Below are 18,395 nucleotides of genomic sequence, written 5' to 3'. Positions count from 1 at the left end.
AAGGTATTACTCCTAGGGTGTTGTTATTGAAAATGGAACGGTACTTCCCGATTTTCAGTATTTTGAAAGTTTTAGTCACATTAGTCGCTGAAATTTGGCATTTAGTCTTTTTGGGACTAAAAAACGTTTCTCCAGAAATCTATCAGTATAGGTCCACGTTTTGATGTAGTCCCATAGAACGGTATCACTTGGTACCTACGGATTTTAGGTACATATTTTCAAGCTTTTAGATTAACTATCACACCGAAAAGGCGTTAATTTGGCATTTAGTCTTCGCTGGCAGCATTAAACTTCTCCACAGAAATTCGTTGCTATAGGCCTGCGTTCAGGTTTTAATCTTCCAAGGGGATACGTATTGATCATAACTTTACAGGCATAGATCGGGTTCGAATACGGATTAAATCGGTATACTCCTTCGGGTAGCTTCCACACAAAATTCGGAAAAAGTGAAGTTTAAGAGCTCCTCCAGGATCGTTTTGTTCTCCTTGCGGCCATCTTTACGACGGTACATTTCTGGGGCATGTCCATACTTCTGAATATTAACTACGTCGAACCACTCTTTCAAGTAACTCCCACACAAATTTTGGAAAGTATGCAGCTTAAGGACTCGTTTGGGATCGTTTATAAATTGTGTACGAGGACTGAACAAAAATTATCAGGCCTAACAATGAAAACGCGAATATTTACCATCAAAAATAGTTTTATTGTTTTCTTAAGTAGTCTCCAGCATGATTTATACGCTTTTTCATGCGCTCAAACCAATTGTTGAATCTCTTTTTCCACTCCGATTTATACACCTCAAAAGCATGGTTTTTGAACGCTTTTACATCATCTTCCGGACACGAAAATCGTTGAGCACGCCTTTTTTTCTTGAAATGCTGGTCATTTGATCCCCAGTCAGGACTGTACAGCGGATGACCCATCAATTTCACGTTTTGTCCCGCCAAACAGATGCTTGTTTGAATCGATGTGTGGGAGCTCCCATTGTCATGATCAAGAAGGATTTGCTTGAAGGATTCGTTTTTCGAATTTCTCAGGAAACTTCAGACAAAAAAATTGTAGTGTAACACTCAGAATTAACCATCCTACATTTCTAAAGCCGTATAGCCGCAACACGGTCAGTTTAGCCAAAGAAACAGGCGACCATTCTGATTCTTACATGAACGGCTTTCGTTGGATTTGGCTTGCTTTCAAAGACCTAAACGGTCGATTCCTGTTTTGTTTCGGACTCCTAAGCATAGATCCAAGATTCGTCGTCTGTAACGATCTTATAAACGTCGTTTGAAGCACAACGATCGTTTTTATTCATACTTTCTTTGCACCAATCCACAAGAGCCTCTTTTTGAGCGATCATCCAATTGTGCTGGATCTAACAAGAAAAATCCATTTTTGCGACCAGGTGTTCATGCAATATCAAATATTAGTTGGTGGAAGACATGCCCAAGGATGCCTCTATATCACGGTATATAACATTGCATTATCCGTACACGGACGGCTTAATTTTTTCTTACACAACGGGCGATTTTGGGCGATCCTCACTACATTCGTTTTTTGGCTAGTGTCGGCCACAATTGAATTCATTAACCCGGTTTTTCATAGCGTTATAGGATGACCCTTTATCGACATACAAAGATTTTAGGGGTCGATTATCGATAGCAATTATCGTTGAGTGGAGTTGTCAGTTGTCAAAATTACTTTATGTATGGCAACCTTCAACTGAAGTTGCGAATCTCAGTTGACGAACCGGCTGTTTTTCAGCAACCAGTTATTTTCAGTTGCAGTGAATATTTTCGAAGAAAGAAGAAGTAAAATTGAAAGGAAAAAACATTTTCTTAACAATTGTTGATTATTTGCATGATTATTTAATTTTGTCTATGAAAAATATGGTGAAAATAACAATAAAACAACAGTCTAAAATACTAATTGATAAATGTGCACATTGGTTCCATCTATACAGCCGACAACACCAGGGAATTTCGTTTTTGAATAAAAATGTGTTTTGTTTTGTCTTTTTTCCTCCTCCGACAATTTCGAAACGATCCAATTTGTCCTCTATCAAGTGGACAACTTCTTTCAATACGTTCGACAATGTAGATTGAGCCATGCAATTGTTGTAATCATTGCCATGGGACTTTTGGAAACTTCCATTCGCAAAAAATCTTAACGCAGCGCATTGCTATTGCAGTTGATCTGTAACTTACTTTGAAGTCATCCTTTAACGTTTCCATAATGTAAACTACGGCATCCTTTTCAATCGAAAATACGCCTTAAATCTAAAATAATTTACTGATTATACAAATCATTCGAACATGAGCTTCAACTTACAGTGCAGATGGCAATTCTAATGGATTCGACTTGTCCCTCAAATTTCTTCTAATAGATGCCATGTCCTGTACATTTTCTTCATCATCAAAGAGAAATTCTACTGAACTTATAATTTTAAAATAGTTTTTTTGTTGAATTGTGCCTTTTGGATTTTAAAGTTCACAAGTTTGAAAAAATACTGATCGATAACACGTTTATCGTCAACCCAGTTGGGTTGACACCATTGATACAACATTTCATCTCAGTTGTGCTGACAATTGACAACGCAACTCAAGTTTAGTGATAATGCAAGATCGACCCCTTAATTTGATCGATGCACTCTAGCCGTAATTCGACGTCGAAAGTTGTGAAAAATTATCGGGCGAAAATGTTCACAAGTAAATTCCATTTTTTTGCAAAGTGGGTTTTTCAAGTCACTGTAAACAACACTACACAAGGTTGTATGACAAACTGTCCTGAGTACGTATAGGCTAAACACTGTCAAACTGTCCAAAAATAAATTCAAATGGCGCCTGGCAACACACGGTGTTGCCCAGGCCAGATAGTTTTCCTGCATCCCGCGTATGCGGCCCTAGTTAAGACGGTACCATTTTTTCGGGGGCAAATCCATACTTCCCGAGAAATTGGCCCAAAAAACTTAAAAACCTCTTTGGACGACAGAAGTATTGTGTTTGCTTCTTTTCCTTAAGTCCGAGGTTGAGGGTATACCTCTGTCAGTACAGCTGACTGTAAAGGCCTGCGTACATAAGCTGCCTTGCCTGCTTACCTAGCTTACTTCTGATAAAAGAATAAAAAAGAAAAGGGCAACCCAGTTCGAAATTTCCTCGGCCTTCTTTATTCTTTTATTTTTATTATGTCAAAAATGAAGCAGGAAAGCAAGGCAATCAGGCAGAGCAGCTTATGTACGCAGGCCTTTACTTCTTTTTCAATCACTACGCAAATGGGTGCCATGCTTATGTGTTTAAATGCGTAGACAACCAAAAATGATCAGATTTTTTATAAACAAATACAAAAATATTTAAGATTTTGTGGGTAGAATAATGCTAAATTCATAATTGCAAAATGCTAAGAAAAATGCTAAATGGAAATTTTGCGACAAAAACAAAAAAATAATGCTAAATTTAGCTGCAAAAATGCTAAAATGACCACACTGATTGGGATTCAACAAGATCAATTTCAATAAGTACACCATCGGGCCAAACTTTATACAACCTATATCATGAGTTGTATTGAAGTAAAATGGAAAGTACTAAGCTCTTCCATAACATAGTAGCTTTTCCATCACGCCAAAACTTATCCTTAAAAGAAATAATATGAAGTAAAATTATTTGGGGAATACTCCAGACGATTGCCATGATGCAGTCAATGCCTATGGAGGAGGTGAGTACAACCTTAAACATACGTAAAATCAGGAGGTATGAGGTCGTATGGGGTATATACCAAAATATGAACCTATATTGATACGTGGAGGTTTCCAACGCACTAAAAATCTGAAATAATAAGTTACAGCAGCTTTCGTAAAAAATTACAGAAACATCGGTCTAAAGAAATCGTAAGGACCTACTTGTGTCCAAAATGTTTGTGGATACTTTTTTTTTACCACTAGAAACCTTAAATCGTAAATTAGAACTATTTTGGTCGGAAAATGCAGCTAAAGTCCTCAAAGTAGAACAAATCGTGAGATACCGTGATATGGGGGTAATACCAGAATGTGGACATATGGCGCCAATTTTTCGTAGAGAAATTTTCTGACCCCATGGAACTTTAAATGACGAAAATACTATTTATGTAAGCTAAAATGGCAAAACTTTTCAAAAACCTTTAAAATACCGAAAATAGTGAAGTACAGATATATTGACAATATCAAAACGTGGACCGATATAGCTTATTTTCAATGCCAAACATCGTAGAAGTAATAGTACAAAATTATAAAGCTTTATCTTAAACATTGCTAGCAGCATCTTGATTTCAGCAGACGGACATGGTTATATCGACTTTATATATTTTATAAGGTCTCCGACGAACATTTCTTTGTTTTCTTCTTCTTTATTTACTCATCCGTTATCCTCATAAAAGTGATCGTACAATTAATTTTTATATTTATCGCATTACAGTTATCTTATTGTATAGTCAGCTCTCTGAGCCTTGCATCGGTATAACCTGTCCAGTAATAATAATTATGGATCATATTGTAAACCGAATATATTTGAAACTCACTGTAAAACAGGCCTGCTCATACAAATATATTTTGTTATTAGGTCTGTAAATTGAATTGTGTATTGAAAATTTTCATTTCAACAACAAAAGCTCTCTTCTTAAACTTTGTATGTAACATGCAAAAGGAAGCAAGATAGAAGACCCATAGTTCCTTTGAGGCATATACAAGATTCACTTTCTCAGTCGATTAATGCATGACCGTCCGTCTGTCCATGTATTTTTATGATCAAAGTACAGGTCGCATTTATTGTCCGATTCAAATAAAAATTGGGGAAGATCATTTTTTGGTCAAATGACGAACGCTATTTATTTTGGAAAAACCGGTTCAGATTTGGATATAGCTCCCATATATATTTTCGCCCGATTTTATGTACATATTTGGGCCAACAGACACACAAATTCTGTCCGATTTCGACGAAATTTGAAACGTGTAATAAAATTTGGTCTAGAAATAACTGTGCCAAATAATATTGAAATCGGTTCAGATTTGGATATAGCTCCCATATATATTTTCGACTGATTTTAGGTATTTGTTGCGCCAGTCACGCTACGCTATTATGAAATTAAAAATTGTAAACAGGTTACGGAATTTGGTTTAGAAATAAGATAGCAAAATGATATTTTTCATACATTTCTTCACCCGATTTGAGGTATTTGGTGCACCAAACCATGGGTGACCAAGAAGCATGGTACAAATACACAGGTAGCCGCATCGGCAATTGTTGGTAACATTAGGTGTCAAAATTTGACATCAATTCAATGCAGTTGACACATTATGTTACCATCAGCTGGCATGATAATGCTACCTGTATTATTGTACCATGCCAAGAAGAGAACAAACAAAATGTGAATGTATTCAAAATATTTGCAATTTATGACATTGTGGTGTAGTAATGTTTGCACCCAGCAAACACAATGTCGGACGCGTCTGCTCAAAGTCGGAAATTTTTTCCGACGCGTCTGACCGAATTCGGTCCGAACTCTGTCCGGTTAGTCTGACGTCCTCCCTCTCTCTATCTGAAGCGATTTTGTTCTATTTTCTCTAAGAGATTTTCATCGTCAAACTTCAACACTATACCGTGGAAAGTCAGACATACATATATATAGCTTTGTTCCTTTACTTTTTTAATGGTAAGAGTGGTAAAAGAGAAAAGTGTCAGAATTGCTCAAAATTGCTCTCTCATGAACATTTTTAGCAGAAAAGTAAAGGAATGGAAAAATTGTAGATCTGGTAGCAATGTCAAAAGGAAACATACAAAATCAATTTTCGTCTTTTATTTCACAGTTTTTAATTTGGTTTTGTCAGCGTTCGACTTTTTCTTCTGTTTTTCGTCCATTTTTTTCTCCATTGTGAAATAATCGTCAAACAAAAGTCGAAAAATCAGTTCTGCCATTTTTTACCTGGAGAAATTTGTCTGGTAGCCTGTGGTAGAAGAGAAGGGCATATGTGATCTCTCTCACTCTCTTAAAAATTGTTGCCAGTTTTACCACTTTTTGGGGTTAAGGAACGCTTTGCAGGTTAAAAGTGGTAACAAATGGTAAAAATGGTAACCTCAGGTAAGTAAAGGAACACAGCTTATATTGACAAAGTTAAGTTTTTATAGCTTTGTTCATTTACTTTTTAATGGTAAGAGTGGTAAAAGAAAAAAGTGTCAAAATTGCTCTCTCATGAACATTTTTACCAGAAAAGTAAAGGAACGGAAAATGGTAGATCTGGCAGCAATGTCAAAAAGAAACATAAAAAATCAATTTTCGTCTTTTATTTCACAGTTTTTAATTTAGTTTTGTCATAGTTCGACTTTTTCTTCTGTTTTTCGTCCATTTTCTTCTTCATTGTGAAATAATCGTCAAACAAAAGTCGAAAAATCAATTCTGCCATTTTTACCTGCAGAAATTTGTCTGGTAGCCCGTGGTAGAAGAGAAAGCCATTTTCGCTCTCTCACTCTCTTAAAAATTGCTTCCAGTTTTGCCACTTTTCGGGGTTAAGGAACGCTTTGCAGGTTAAAAATGGTAAAAATGGTAACCTCAGTTAAGTAAAGGAACACAGCTTATATTAACTTTTAAATGTGAATCATGGCAGAACTACCAGGTAGTGGTATCACACCAGCTGATCGAATATGAAAAGTCAAATCCCTTTATAAAAAAATTATTTTTGTTGTAATTTCCCCAACAACATAAAGAAAGTTTTGACATAACATATTCAAAATTTTACGATGCCACTACCTTGGTAATTGTGCCATGATGTGAATACATGAATTTAATATATTAATTAGAGTTGCGTCGTTCATGAACGAACCGGCTCAAAGGAACGATTCCGTGAAAAGAACGAACTGATCCGTATCCAGCTCATTCTTTTATATCGTTCATTTAGATCTCTGATGGCAAAGACATTGCTGCTTACAAAATTAGCAGCATTGGTTTTGCAGTCAAACTCTAAACAAACGCTGCCTTAGCGCAATCAGCACAAATTTCCACACAAAACAAACAATGATTCAGAGAGCTACTCTCGCTCAGTAACTCACCTCATTCAGTAGCACATCTCGGTCATATCTTTCTTTTGCATCATTCGTTCATCTGGTTCTTTCATATCAAGACCACCACAACTATGTACGTTCAGAAACAAAACCACCCCCATTAGCACACAAACAAGCAAGTAACACAACAGTTGTGTCATTCGTGAACGAACATTTTCAAAAGAACGATTCTGTGAAAATAACGACGGAGTCATATGCAGCAGAGAACGAACGAATTCAAAAGAAAATAATACAGTCAAATGTATTGTTGAACGAAAAAGAGCCAACGAACGAAGTAAACGACCCGGATCTTTTTGGTGAACGGAATGAAAAAGATCGATCCGCTCAATGAACGAGATTGCCCAACACTAATATTAATAGCAAATTTTTTACAATTTTCACAGATCCTGTTGCTGAATTTGTGTTTCTCCATTGTTGGTTTTTCCTACCATGATATTAAAAGCTTTAATATGTTTATAGTAGATGAATAAACATATAAATGCAAGGATTTTAATTTTTCATTAATTAACTGTGTAGTTTAACAGTTATAAATAAAAAACAAATTCTGTTCGAATGCTGGTAAATAAAACAGAAATTCATACGATAGTTCATCAGACGTCGGATGGAATTCGGTCCAAAACTTCCGAATTTCATATGATTTTACTTCTGAATTCGGACCGATATTTCATGGCTGAAATACTCAGACACCCTCATTACTGAGAGATACTTTGCAACCGCTGAAAATTTCATGTGGCCTGGCCTAGGAACCGAACCCCGGCATTCAGCGTGAAAGGCGGGTGTACATACCATTGCACCACGTAGGCACCCTATTAGATACATATGTCAAAACATGGAAATTTTACATTTTTAATTTTTGAAAAATAGACTTCGGAGTCATTTAATATGCTCAAAGCAAAAAATCATTACGTATCTTCGTTTCTAATATTATTCCATAGATTGGAGCTATATTTCAACTTCAAATCCGCCTTGTACGCAGAATGTCGTGGGTTCGATTCACCGGCGAGGTAACATCAAACTTTCAACGGTGGCAACATACACCTCAGTAGTGTTGGCGACATTTTCTGAGTATTTCAGCAATATAAAACGTCTCTAAAAGTGGTGTCTTAGGACAAGCCATTCGGACTCGGCGATAAACTGTAGGTCCCAAGCTTAATGTGATAATGTGCCAGAATCGACAAAGTAGTTTCTTACAATAAGCTTATTTGTTCCATAAAGGAATTTTGATTTGCTGAAAGCTAATTCCCAGGGGCAGTGGTGTAGGATATCACATGGTCGGCCCCGTCCGACTATAACCTTTGCTTACTTGTTATTAAATAAAAGCAATTGTGTTTTTATATTTTTGTGTAGTACTTGTGCCAAATGTCAACAAAAGTATAGACATTTTTATTTACAAATTAATTGGTCTGTTCCAGTACTGCAAGAATCTACTAATTTTTGCTATATTTTTCGATAACATAAAGGAAAAAATGTTATCGTAGTAAAAAATAGTAGAGCAAATGTTGATGACAAATTGACAATAATTGCTCTGTTCCAGAACCTGCAAGAATCTACTATTTTTTACTACGATAACATTTTTTCCTTTATGTTATCGGAAAATATAGTAAAAATTAGTAGATTCTTGGAGTTCTGGAACAAACCAAATATCGATAGCTGTCGATTATTTAAATGAAATATCGAAAATATCTTAAGCTGGGTACACATTGTCAGTTTTGAATGTCGATATTTCGCAATTATCGATAACTGTCAAACCGTCCAGCAACCACAAAACATTTTGCGGTTGCATGATGAATGACAAAAATGAACCGCCACACTACCAAGCAACAACAAAGCTGTCATTCAAAACTGACAATGTGTACCCAGCTTAATGTTGGGAATATCGATAGTTTGCCAGCTCTGGTTATCTGTCCGGGCCATACTTTATTAAACCCTGCGTTTACAAATGCCGGTATTGGCAAGACAATAGCAAAAATACAAACCTTTTTTCACAAATACATTTATAAATTTTTAAATATGTGTAGAGAAAAGTATGATGTATTGGTGAAAACGGTTTGTAACTTTGCTATTGTCTTGCCAATACTTACGCTTACTTGGCGTTTACACACAGACAGTTTGTCTTCAAATACAACTCTGATTTACTTTTACATTTTACATTTACATTTGTCGGCAGTCTCACAGATGTCCATCATTTTTTCACAGATATTTTTGTAAAAATAAGTGAGATAATAATTGAAATATGTTGAAAACAAAAGCACATGAACGACGATTTTAGTTCATAATTTTACAACCGTTTTTGAAGTTGTCTAGACGCCTACGTCACACAGGGAAGTTTTGGGTTTTTGACAATCAATACATGTACTGAACTGTCCTGTCACGTGTAAACGCAAAGTTATTACCTAAAAAAAATCCTTCAAAAACTGTAGTGTCTTAAGTTGTTCGAATATGAATTTTGCCCCGACTCTGAACGCCATCTACACTTAAATGATGGAACTAATTAAAATATTCTTGTTTCATGTAAATTATTCGTAAATATTCTATATCGCACGAATTAAGGTGCGAACAAATTAGCTCTGTTCCTTTACGTGCAAGAATCTTCAAGTTTTGCCACTTTTTACTCGAAAAACGTTCCTTTACTTCTGACACCATACAATTCATATGTGAGCAGATTACAACTTTTACTACTTTTGCCGGTTTTACCATTTTCAAAAGTAAAGGAACAGACTAATTGAGAAATGCATTCTTATCCAACCTCAATTTGTGTAAAAGAATAAAGTAACGCAGGATCGCATTTTAATTAGGTCGTACCTCCACATTATTCTTTTACATGAAATAGAGCGTGAAGTGAGCTGCACATATCATTGTCCCGGTACATACTAGAGTGATTTCATTGAAACATTTGCAAACACATACATCGTTTCAGTAAAGTTGGGCGTCATTTCTGATAAAAGAAAAATTCGATCTATGCTGCCCTTTCTCTTTTATTCTTTTATGCCATGTTCATACCAGCGTTTGAATCACCTTGTTCGCTCTCATAATTACGTACACGAATTAACCCGTTCATACGACATGGTACACAATTCATAGCAACATGATTCATACTTTTATACTTTTTATTTACTGTTTTTGAAGAAAGTTTCAGCCAAAAGAAAATTAATTGATATGAAGTGCAAAAATATTTGTCCTTCTTTCAGATACCTATTTAATTTTAAAATATATTATTTTCATTCATGTTTTCTATTTTTCTCACAATTTTGGTGTTTTCAGAAAATATTTTAATTTTTCTATTTTCAAAATTAACGAGAGAGACCTGCCAAAATAACTTTTTAGTATACAGGCTTTCTGGCAGGCAATTGATTTTTGTATCTAGATTTGTACGCGAATTTGAACCGATAGATAAGAAATGCAACTGCAATGAAAGAGAAGACAAAATTTGCTATGATTTCAATGTATACTAGCCGTGAAACCGTTTACATTTCATTCATGTTTTGCAGTTTTTCTAAAAATGTTTGGGCTTTTAATAAATTTTTAAATTTTGTATTTTTCCTGTCATATTTAATTTATTTCGATACATTCTCTCATTTGTTAGAGATGGGACATATTTTATCATCGTTCGGAGAGTAATTAAAATTGAACAATGTACAAAAATCGTTGTTCGTTCTCACAATTTTATACGGGAAATGAAGTAATTATATCGCAATTTGGGTTCGAACAACGAATAGAGAGCGAATTAGCCTTAAGCATGGCATACACTATCAAATTTGATTGCCAAGCCGATGAACCCCTTATAGTACGTTTATATATAACCGGATTTAACAAACCCACTGGGTTTCAAATGTCAATTCCTTTTCGTATACGTCAAATAAATCCTCATTACGAAGGTTAACCCTGCAAAAGGCTATAATATAAACATGGCCTAACGTACGTGTGTGCTTGATAAGTGTGTAGCAAAGCATTCAATCAGCCTTCAATCTGCAATCGAAATCTTAAATTTTTCCTCTAAAAAATAATGAACTTATTTTTTTTTTTTTATTTCTTCACAAACGCAATGTTCTTTTTTCCAGAATTGCTTTTTGACAATTTTAAAATAAACCATATTCATCGGATTGACTGGGTTTCATTTTGAAAATCAAAACTTTTTTGATTTTCCTCAATCCATAAAATTCACACACACATTCTCATATTTTGAAAAATTTACACATACTACTACAAATGTTGACATCAAAATTTGATAGTGTATGGGGCGCTTTAGTATCATTGTATAAGTAAAGATGTAGATTTAAATGAAAACAATCTAAAGAACCCTTCTTTTTCCTTAATTCTTAAAACGTCAATATTAGTAAACACAAAAGCAACAAGTGGGTTTGTTTACAATACCATTTTTGAGCATTTTATAAAAAACGCGAAAAATGAATGAATGGTGCAATGGTATGCACGCCCGACTTGCACGTAGAAAGTCGGAGGTTCGATTCCCCGACCAGGCAACATCAAACATTTTTCAACGGTGGCAAAATACCCCTCAGTAATGTTGGCGACATTTCCTGAGTATATCAGCCTTGAAAAACTTCTCCACAAGTGGTGTCTTAAGACACGCCGTTCGGACTCGGCGATAAACAGTAGGTCCCATATCATTGAGCTAAATATGAATCGGGGTGCACTCATTGATATGAGAGAAGTCTCCCTTGTCCCGTATGGGATGTTGTGGAACAATGTTTTTTTTTCAAGGTTTCCCCACATAATCGGGTTGTGGATATGATAAAATGTTTGTTTCAATGCAAAGCCAACCAATTTCTTCCATACAAATGTTCTAAAAACAAATTTAAAAATCATTGAATTCGATTGTTCTTTAAATTTTTTGGCATATTATTCAAACAGCACACACACATAAGTTGTGTCTTTTTACTTTTTCAGTAATAATTATTCAGTAACTTCTTTTCAGAGAGTAAAAGAGATTTTACTCTTTGATACGAAAATAGAGAAATAAGTAAAAAGACAGCATTTAGTAAACTTTATCAAGATAACAGTTGATAACCAAAACAAAAACATTGGCGCCAATGCATGAAAAAAAAACTAACTCCAAAACAATGAAAAAGTTCTTAAATTTTAAGCAAAATAAATGAAAAATAATTAATAAATTAATAAAACAATGAATAAATATAGCTGAATCGTAATATTTATAGTATTTTTCCACAAAAATAAGATAAACATTGAGCAGCTAGCCATTAGCAGATGATTAAAAAACAGCTGATCGAACTTGCTAAATGTTGCTGGGAAAAATTCTTTCAGCAACTTTTAGCAACTTCTCAGCAAACAACTTTCAAAATTGTTCTCTCACTTCGCTCTCTTTTACTAAACTTTTGTGTAAAAAGACAGCATTTAGTAACATTTCGTAATAATTATTACAAATTATCACGTAAAAAGACACACCTATACACAGATTGTGTGTATTGTTTTGACGTTTTACAAACAGTCGAAAAAAAACATTTAAATTGACAGAAAGCTTTGGCTAACCTTTCTTATTAAACCATGCTTAAGGCCGCGGCACATACGGTCCGTTGAGCGTCGCGTTGCAACAACCATATGACGCAACGCGTCACACAACGGACCGTATGTATTTGGACCACTTCTGAAACGTTGGATGTGTTTTCGGCTTTTCTTTGGTGTGTTTCTACCTATATAATTGTATCATGGTACAATTACAAAGGTAGATGCATCGGCGAATTGCGAATTGTCAAAATTTTCGCCAAGTGGTCTCTTGTTGTCTCTTTTTATTGAGTTTTCATTTGACTTATACGCAAGGAATTGACAGTTGAAATCGAGTGCATTTCGTAAATGTAAACATAGTTTTACTTACCAAATCATATGGTTTTTTGTTTTAATTTTTCATGGCGAATTCCTAGTTTTTTGAAGTTTTAGATTCGATCAGCTGGGCTGAGGCATCTACCTTTGTAATTGTACCATGATACCAACAAAATTTATGGTGAAATAAAACATGCGCATCACAACATAATATGCCTGTTCGATAACTTTGCAAGTAAAAAGTTTTTGCAAATTCTTGCAACTACTTGCAAGACTTCTCATTTCTCTTTTACTGAACAAGTTTGTTATCGAACAGCATTTTGTAAAAGTTTGTGCAACTTTGTACAAACTTTTGGGTTATCGTACAGACCTAATAACTACATGTTTTCTTAACAGGGTTTGTATCAACAATTTTATGCTTGGTTTACATTTACGAAATCCACTCGATTTCAACTGTCAAATCCATAGGTTAAACGTCAAATGAAATCCAGATGAGATTTCATTTGACGTTTGAGCTATGAGTTGAAATCGAGTGGATTTCGTATATGTAAACCAAGCATTAGGCATCGAATATCCGTACTAGGAGGGTTACCATATGCACCAAGGAGTACCAGTAGTGGAATTCTGTAACTCATTTTTCGAGTTACCGACAAATATCGGTAAAATTAAAATACTTATAATTTCGGTAATTAATGAAATGTTTCGGTATGTTAACAACCAAAATAACGCTATTGCTAAATCCTACCGATAGCAAAAGTGTTGTCAACTTTTATTGATACTTTTAATTTATAATTTTGCTTTTTATTGTTACAGATTTTTGTCGGTAACTCAAAAAATGAGTTACAGAATTTCACTACAGGTCAAATTACATGTAAACAGAGGGTCCTATGGGTCTTAACTGGGTCTGACAAACTGTATGTTGTTATAGGAACGCTGGTTTATAGGAAATTTTCTCACCTTGTGAATACTGATTTGGTGTATGTCTATATTTAAGTCTTATTAGCCCAGTGGTGCGATTTGCTAACTCATTTTTTGAGTTACCGACAAAAATCGGTAAAATTAAAATGCTTATAATTTCGGTAATTAACGACATTTTTCGGTAAGTTAGCGACAAATAAAAAACAGGCGTAAATTTCTACCGATAGCAAGAGTGTTGGCAACTTTTATTCGAACTTTTCATTCATAAGTTTGCATATTAATTTTAACGATTTTTATCGGTAACTCAAAAAATGAGTTACAGAATTCCACTACAGATTTATATCTGTGGCGGAATGTCTGCAGAGTCTCAGTAACATAATAATCTGCATGAAATCGACAAAAAATTAAATTAGAACACTTTTTAATGATTTTCCAAATATAAGGCCATGTTTATATTATAGACTTTTGCAGGGTTAACCTTCTCAATGAGGATTTATTTGACGTATACGCAAAGGAATTGGCATTTTAAACCCCGTGGGTTTGTTAAATCCGGTTATATATAAACGTACTATAATTGACCATTTTCGTCAAAAATTCCTGCATTTTAGCTTATTTTTTGCATATATTTCGCATGTTTTTGATGTGACCACAAATATCGAAAAATTGATCAAAACGTCTAGATCCAAAATTTGAGTCCAATCGGATAAGAAATAAAAAACATTCTAAAATCCGATGTCTAATGATGACATTCTACAGAACATTTATAAAAGTTCATTTTCAAAAAGAATGAGTTACCCCCTGTTTTTGTAAAATTTTTTATTCTTCTCACACGAATTGTCAAATTTTGTAGATCGATTTACTCGCTTACCTCAAATGTAGAGCGCTGATTTTTAAGTGAGGAATTCTTAAATATATGTATATGAAACGGGTGTACGAAAAATTAGATATCGGCCTGTTCCTTTACTTTTGAAAGTGGTAAAACCGGCAAAAGTAGGAAAAGTTGTAAACTTCTCTCATATGAATTGTATGGTGTCTGAAGTAAAGGAACGCTTTTCGAGTAAAAAGTAGTAAAACTTGAAGATTCTTGCACGTAAAGGAACAGAGCTATGTATGTCTTCTGGGGGCTGAGCTATGGATGCCTAAATTATTACGAATATAGACGAACGAACAAAAATAAGTTACAAAAAACAGGGAGTTATTATTGTTCTAAAAATATGTGTACTTATAAAACCACAGCTATGAATAATTCCAACGTATTTCAAAAATAAACATTACTTATAAGGCAAGTAACAGTCAGTATTCCTATTGTAGATCATCAAGCGACAACACATCGCGGATTCATAAAACTAGAAAATCTCTCTTATCCAACTAAGTCAAAATGTCGAATGGAGAATTTAGCAATGCCATCAGTAAATGCAAATTAATTTTCCTTGGAGAAAATAGTGTGGGAAAAACTTCTCTGATAACTCGTTTCATGTACGACAGTTTCGACAATACATATCAGACTACAATTGGTATTGATTTTCTATCGAAAACCTTACATTTGGATGATCGAAGAGTACGCCTACAACTGTTGGATACTGCTGGACAAGAACGTTTTCGTTCGCTAATATCCTCGTATATACGAGATTCAACAGCAGCAATAGTTGTTTATGATGTTACCAAACCAATAACATTCGAACAAACCTCTAAGTGGATAAGTGATGTTAGAGCTGAACGAGGTACAGAGGTTATTATCATTTTGGTTGGTAATAAAACTGATCTTGCTGGAAAACGAGAAATCACAACGGAAGATGGCGAAAATAAAGCGAAGGAATTGAATGTAATGTTCATAGAGACAAGCGCTAAAACAAGTTATAATGTGAAGAAACTGTTTGATCGTGTAGCTATGGCGTTGCCCTTCGTAAGATCAGCGCCGAGAGATATGTCAAGTGGGGATGACCAAAGAATTGAATTGGAATTGCAGAAAGAAGATGAAAGGAAAAGAAACGAAAACAAAAGAAAATGTTTTTGTTATGCCATGTTCATACCAGCATTTGAATCTTGTTGTTTGCTCTCATAATTATGTACATGGTAGAATAAAGTAAAGGTAGGACACAGCTAACAGCTGATTACAATTTTTTTCTTTTTATGGCCTAATCTGTCAAAAGCAGGGTTGACATTTTGTACTATGTTTGACATTATGCAATCATAAAGGTAGATGCATCTTGAATTGTTCCAACAAAAAACTTCTGCTGTTACAATACATTTTAAAATTAAAAATGGGCAAAAATGTGTATTCGCGTGGCAAAATAAAATTGTTGATTTTTGTTGAATGTGTATTCGCGTGGCAAAATAAAATTGTTGAATTTTTTTAGCAAAACTTACGAATGAACGATTTATCAAATATTGATATTAATTTAAATTTGTTCAAAAAGTACGGGAATGTAAAAATTACAATTTTTGTAAAAATTCTGCTGACATTTATCTGCAAATCGGATGCCAGCAATCACGATGCCAGATTAGCCAGACTTGTCAAGTAGAAAATAAGTGAATGATATGTTTTCACTGTCATAAGTTTGGGAAGAACTTTTGCTATTTTTGGAACACATTTCCAACAAGAATATTCTGGAGCCTAGCTAAAAAAGTTTTTACTCTATTTGGCACTTTTAACATATAAAAAGTGGAGCTCTAAGTTCCATTTTTTTTTTTAAACGGGATAGCTATTCAGATACATCTACCATTATTATTGTACCATGCCATTTGACGTTTTAAGCCATGGCTGCAGGGTTCCATTTTTCAGTGATTTTCATACCTGGCCTACCACTACTTGATTGTACCATGATTATGTACACGAATTAACCCGTTCATACGACATGGTACATAATTCATAGCAATAGGATTCATATTTTCATACTTTTTATTTACTGATTTTAAAGAAAGTTTCGTCCAAAAAAATTAGTAAAATTAATTGATATGAACTGAAAAACTATTTTGTCTTCTTTCAGATATCTATTTAATATTTAATTATATTATTTTCATTCATCTTTTCTATTTTTTCTCACAATTTTGGTATTTTCAGCACATTTTTTTAATTTTTTCTATTTTCAAAATTAACGAGAGAGAGGCCTACCAAAATAAACTTTTTGGTACACAGACTTTTGGCCCCGGCACATACGGTCCGTTGTGCGTCGCGTCACGCATTAAGAACAACAACCACATGTAAGTGATGCCAAGTTTGTTCTTGAAGTTTTCATGTGGTTGTTGTAACGCGACTCTCAACGCGCTGTATGTGCAGAGGCCTTTTCTGGCAGGAATTTGATTTTTGTTTCTAAACTTCAAGAACAAACTTGGCATCACTTCCACTTTTTTCATGTAGTTGTTCCCAGCAAAAAATTTTGGAAGTTGTGCAATTGGAGTTATGATTTCACTACATCTTTCGATGTAGTCCAACAGAGTTATGAAAATGCACTCCGTTCGATACATTTTAGCTTTGTTCCTTTACTTTTTTAATGGTAAGGGTGGTAAAAGAGAAAAGTGTAAAATTGCTCAAAATTGCTCTCTCATGAACATTTTTACCAGAAAAGTAAAGGAACGGAAAAATGGTAGGTCTGGCAGCAATGTCGAAAAGAAACATAAAAAATCAATTTTCGTCTTTTATTTCACAGTTTTTAATTTAGTTTTATCAGCGTTCGACTTTTTCTTTTGTTTTCGTCAAACAAAAGTCGAAAAATCAGTTCTGCCATTTTTTACCTGCAGAAATTTTGCTGGTAGCCTGTGGTAGAAGAGAAAGCCATTTTCGCTCTCTCTCCACTCTCACTCTCTTAAAAATTGCTTCCACTTTTGCCACTTTTCGGGGTTAAGGAACGCTTTGCAGGTTAAAAATGGTAACAAATGGTAAAAATGGTAACCTCAGGTAAGTAAAGGAACACCGCTTTTATAAGCAGTTGCTGTAGAGATCCCTACAGAAAAAAACCAGTTGGTTGATCCCTACACATTTCTTCAAAAGACAAACAAGAGTGTATACATTTCGGAGAATTTGTTATAAAATAAAGAAATAAAAACTTAAGTTGCGAACATTTTTGCGGTAATTCACGAGACGGAAATTTTTAATGGAGCGGAGTTGGAGTCCATGTCGAAAGCTGAACTAGTGATGGGAAGGCAACATAAAAAACCTTTTGGATGATGAAGCAAAATCAGATGCGCTTGGATTAAATTGAGAGCGAAGGAAGTAAAGGCCTACGTACATAAGCTGCCCCGCCTGGTTGCCTTGCTTGCTTCTGATAAAAGAATAAAAAAGAAAAGGGCAACCCAGGTCGAAATTTTGCTCGGCCTCCTTTATTCTTTTATTTTAATTATGTCAAAAATGAAGCAGGAAAGCAAGGCAACCAGGCAAAGCAGCTTATGTACCCAGGCCTTAAGCTCAAATGTGATTGAATTTAATGGATTTTTTTTTTAAATTTGTGTATATACATGGTATAAGTAAAGAGGTAGATTTAAATGAAAAAAATCTACAGAACCCTTGTTTTTCCTGAATTCCTAAAACTTCAAAATAAAAGCAACAAGTGGGTTTGTTTACAATACATTTTTTGAGCATTTTATAAAAAACGATAAAAATGAATGAAGTGT

The 18,395-nt window shown here is 34.5% G+C and overlaps 1 protein-coding gene across 1 annotated transcript; it reads left to right on the top strand.

Annotated features, from left to right (window-relative positions):
• Positions 1–15,165: 15,165 nt before the first annotated feature.
• Positions 15,166–15,849, top strand: LOC141392386 (ras-related protein Rab6-like). The gene has a single exon (XM_073965334.1). It carries the CDS (start codon positions 15,166–15,168, stop codon positions 15,847–15,849), a length of 684 nt encoding a protein of 227 aa, XP_073821435.1.
• The last annotated feature ends 2,546 nt before the right edge of the window (positions 15,850–18,395 follow it).

Source organism: Musca autumnalis, unplaced genomic scaffold, assembly GCF_047663935.1.
Source record: "Musca autumnalis isolate F117 unplaced genomic scaffold, ASM4766393v1 scaffold_2, whole genome shotgun sequence".
NCBI lineage: Eukaryota > Metazoa > Arthropoda > Insecta > Diptera > Muscidae > Musca > Musca autumnalis.
This window is presented reverse-complemented; position numbering and strand designations above follow the sequence as displayed.

Coding starts and splice junctions, on each gene's coding strand:
- LOC141392386 (XM_073965334.1), top strand. CDS start 15,166: ATGTCGAATGGAGAATTTAGCAATGCCATCAGTAAATGCAAATTAATT.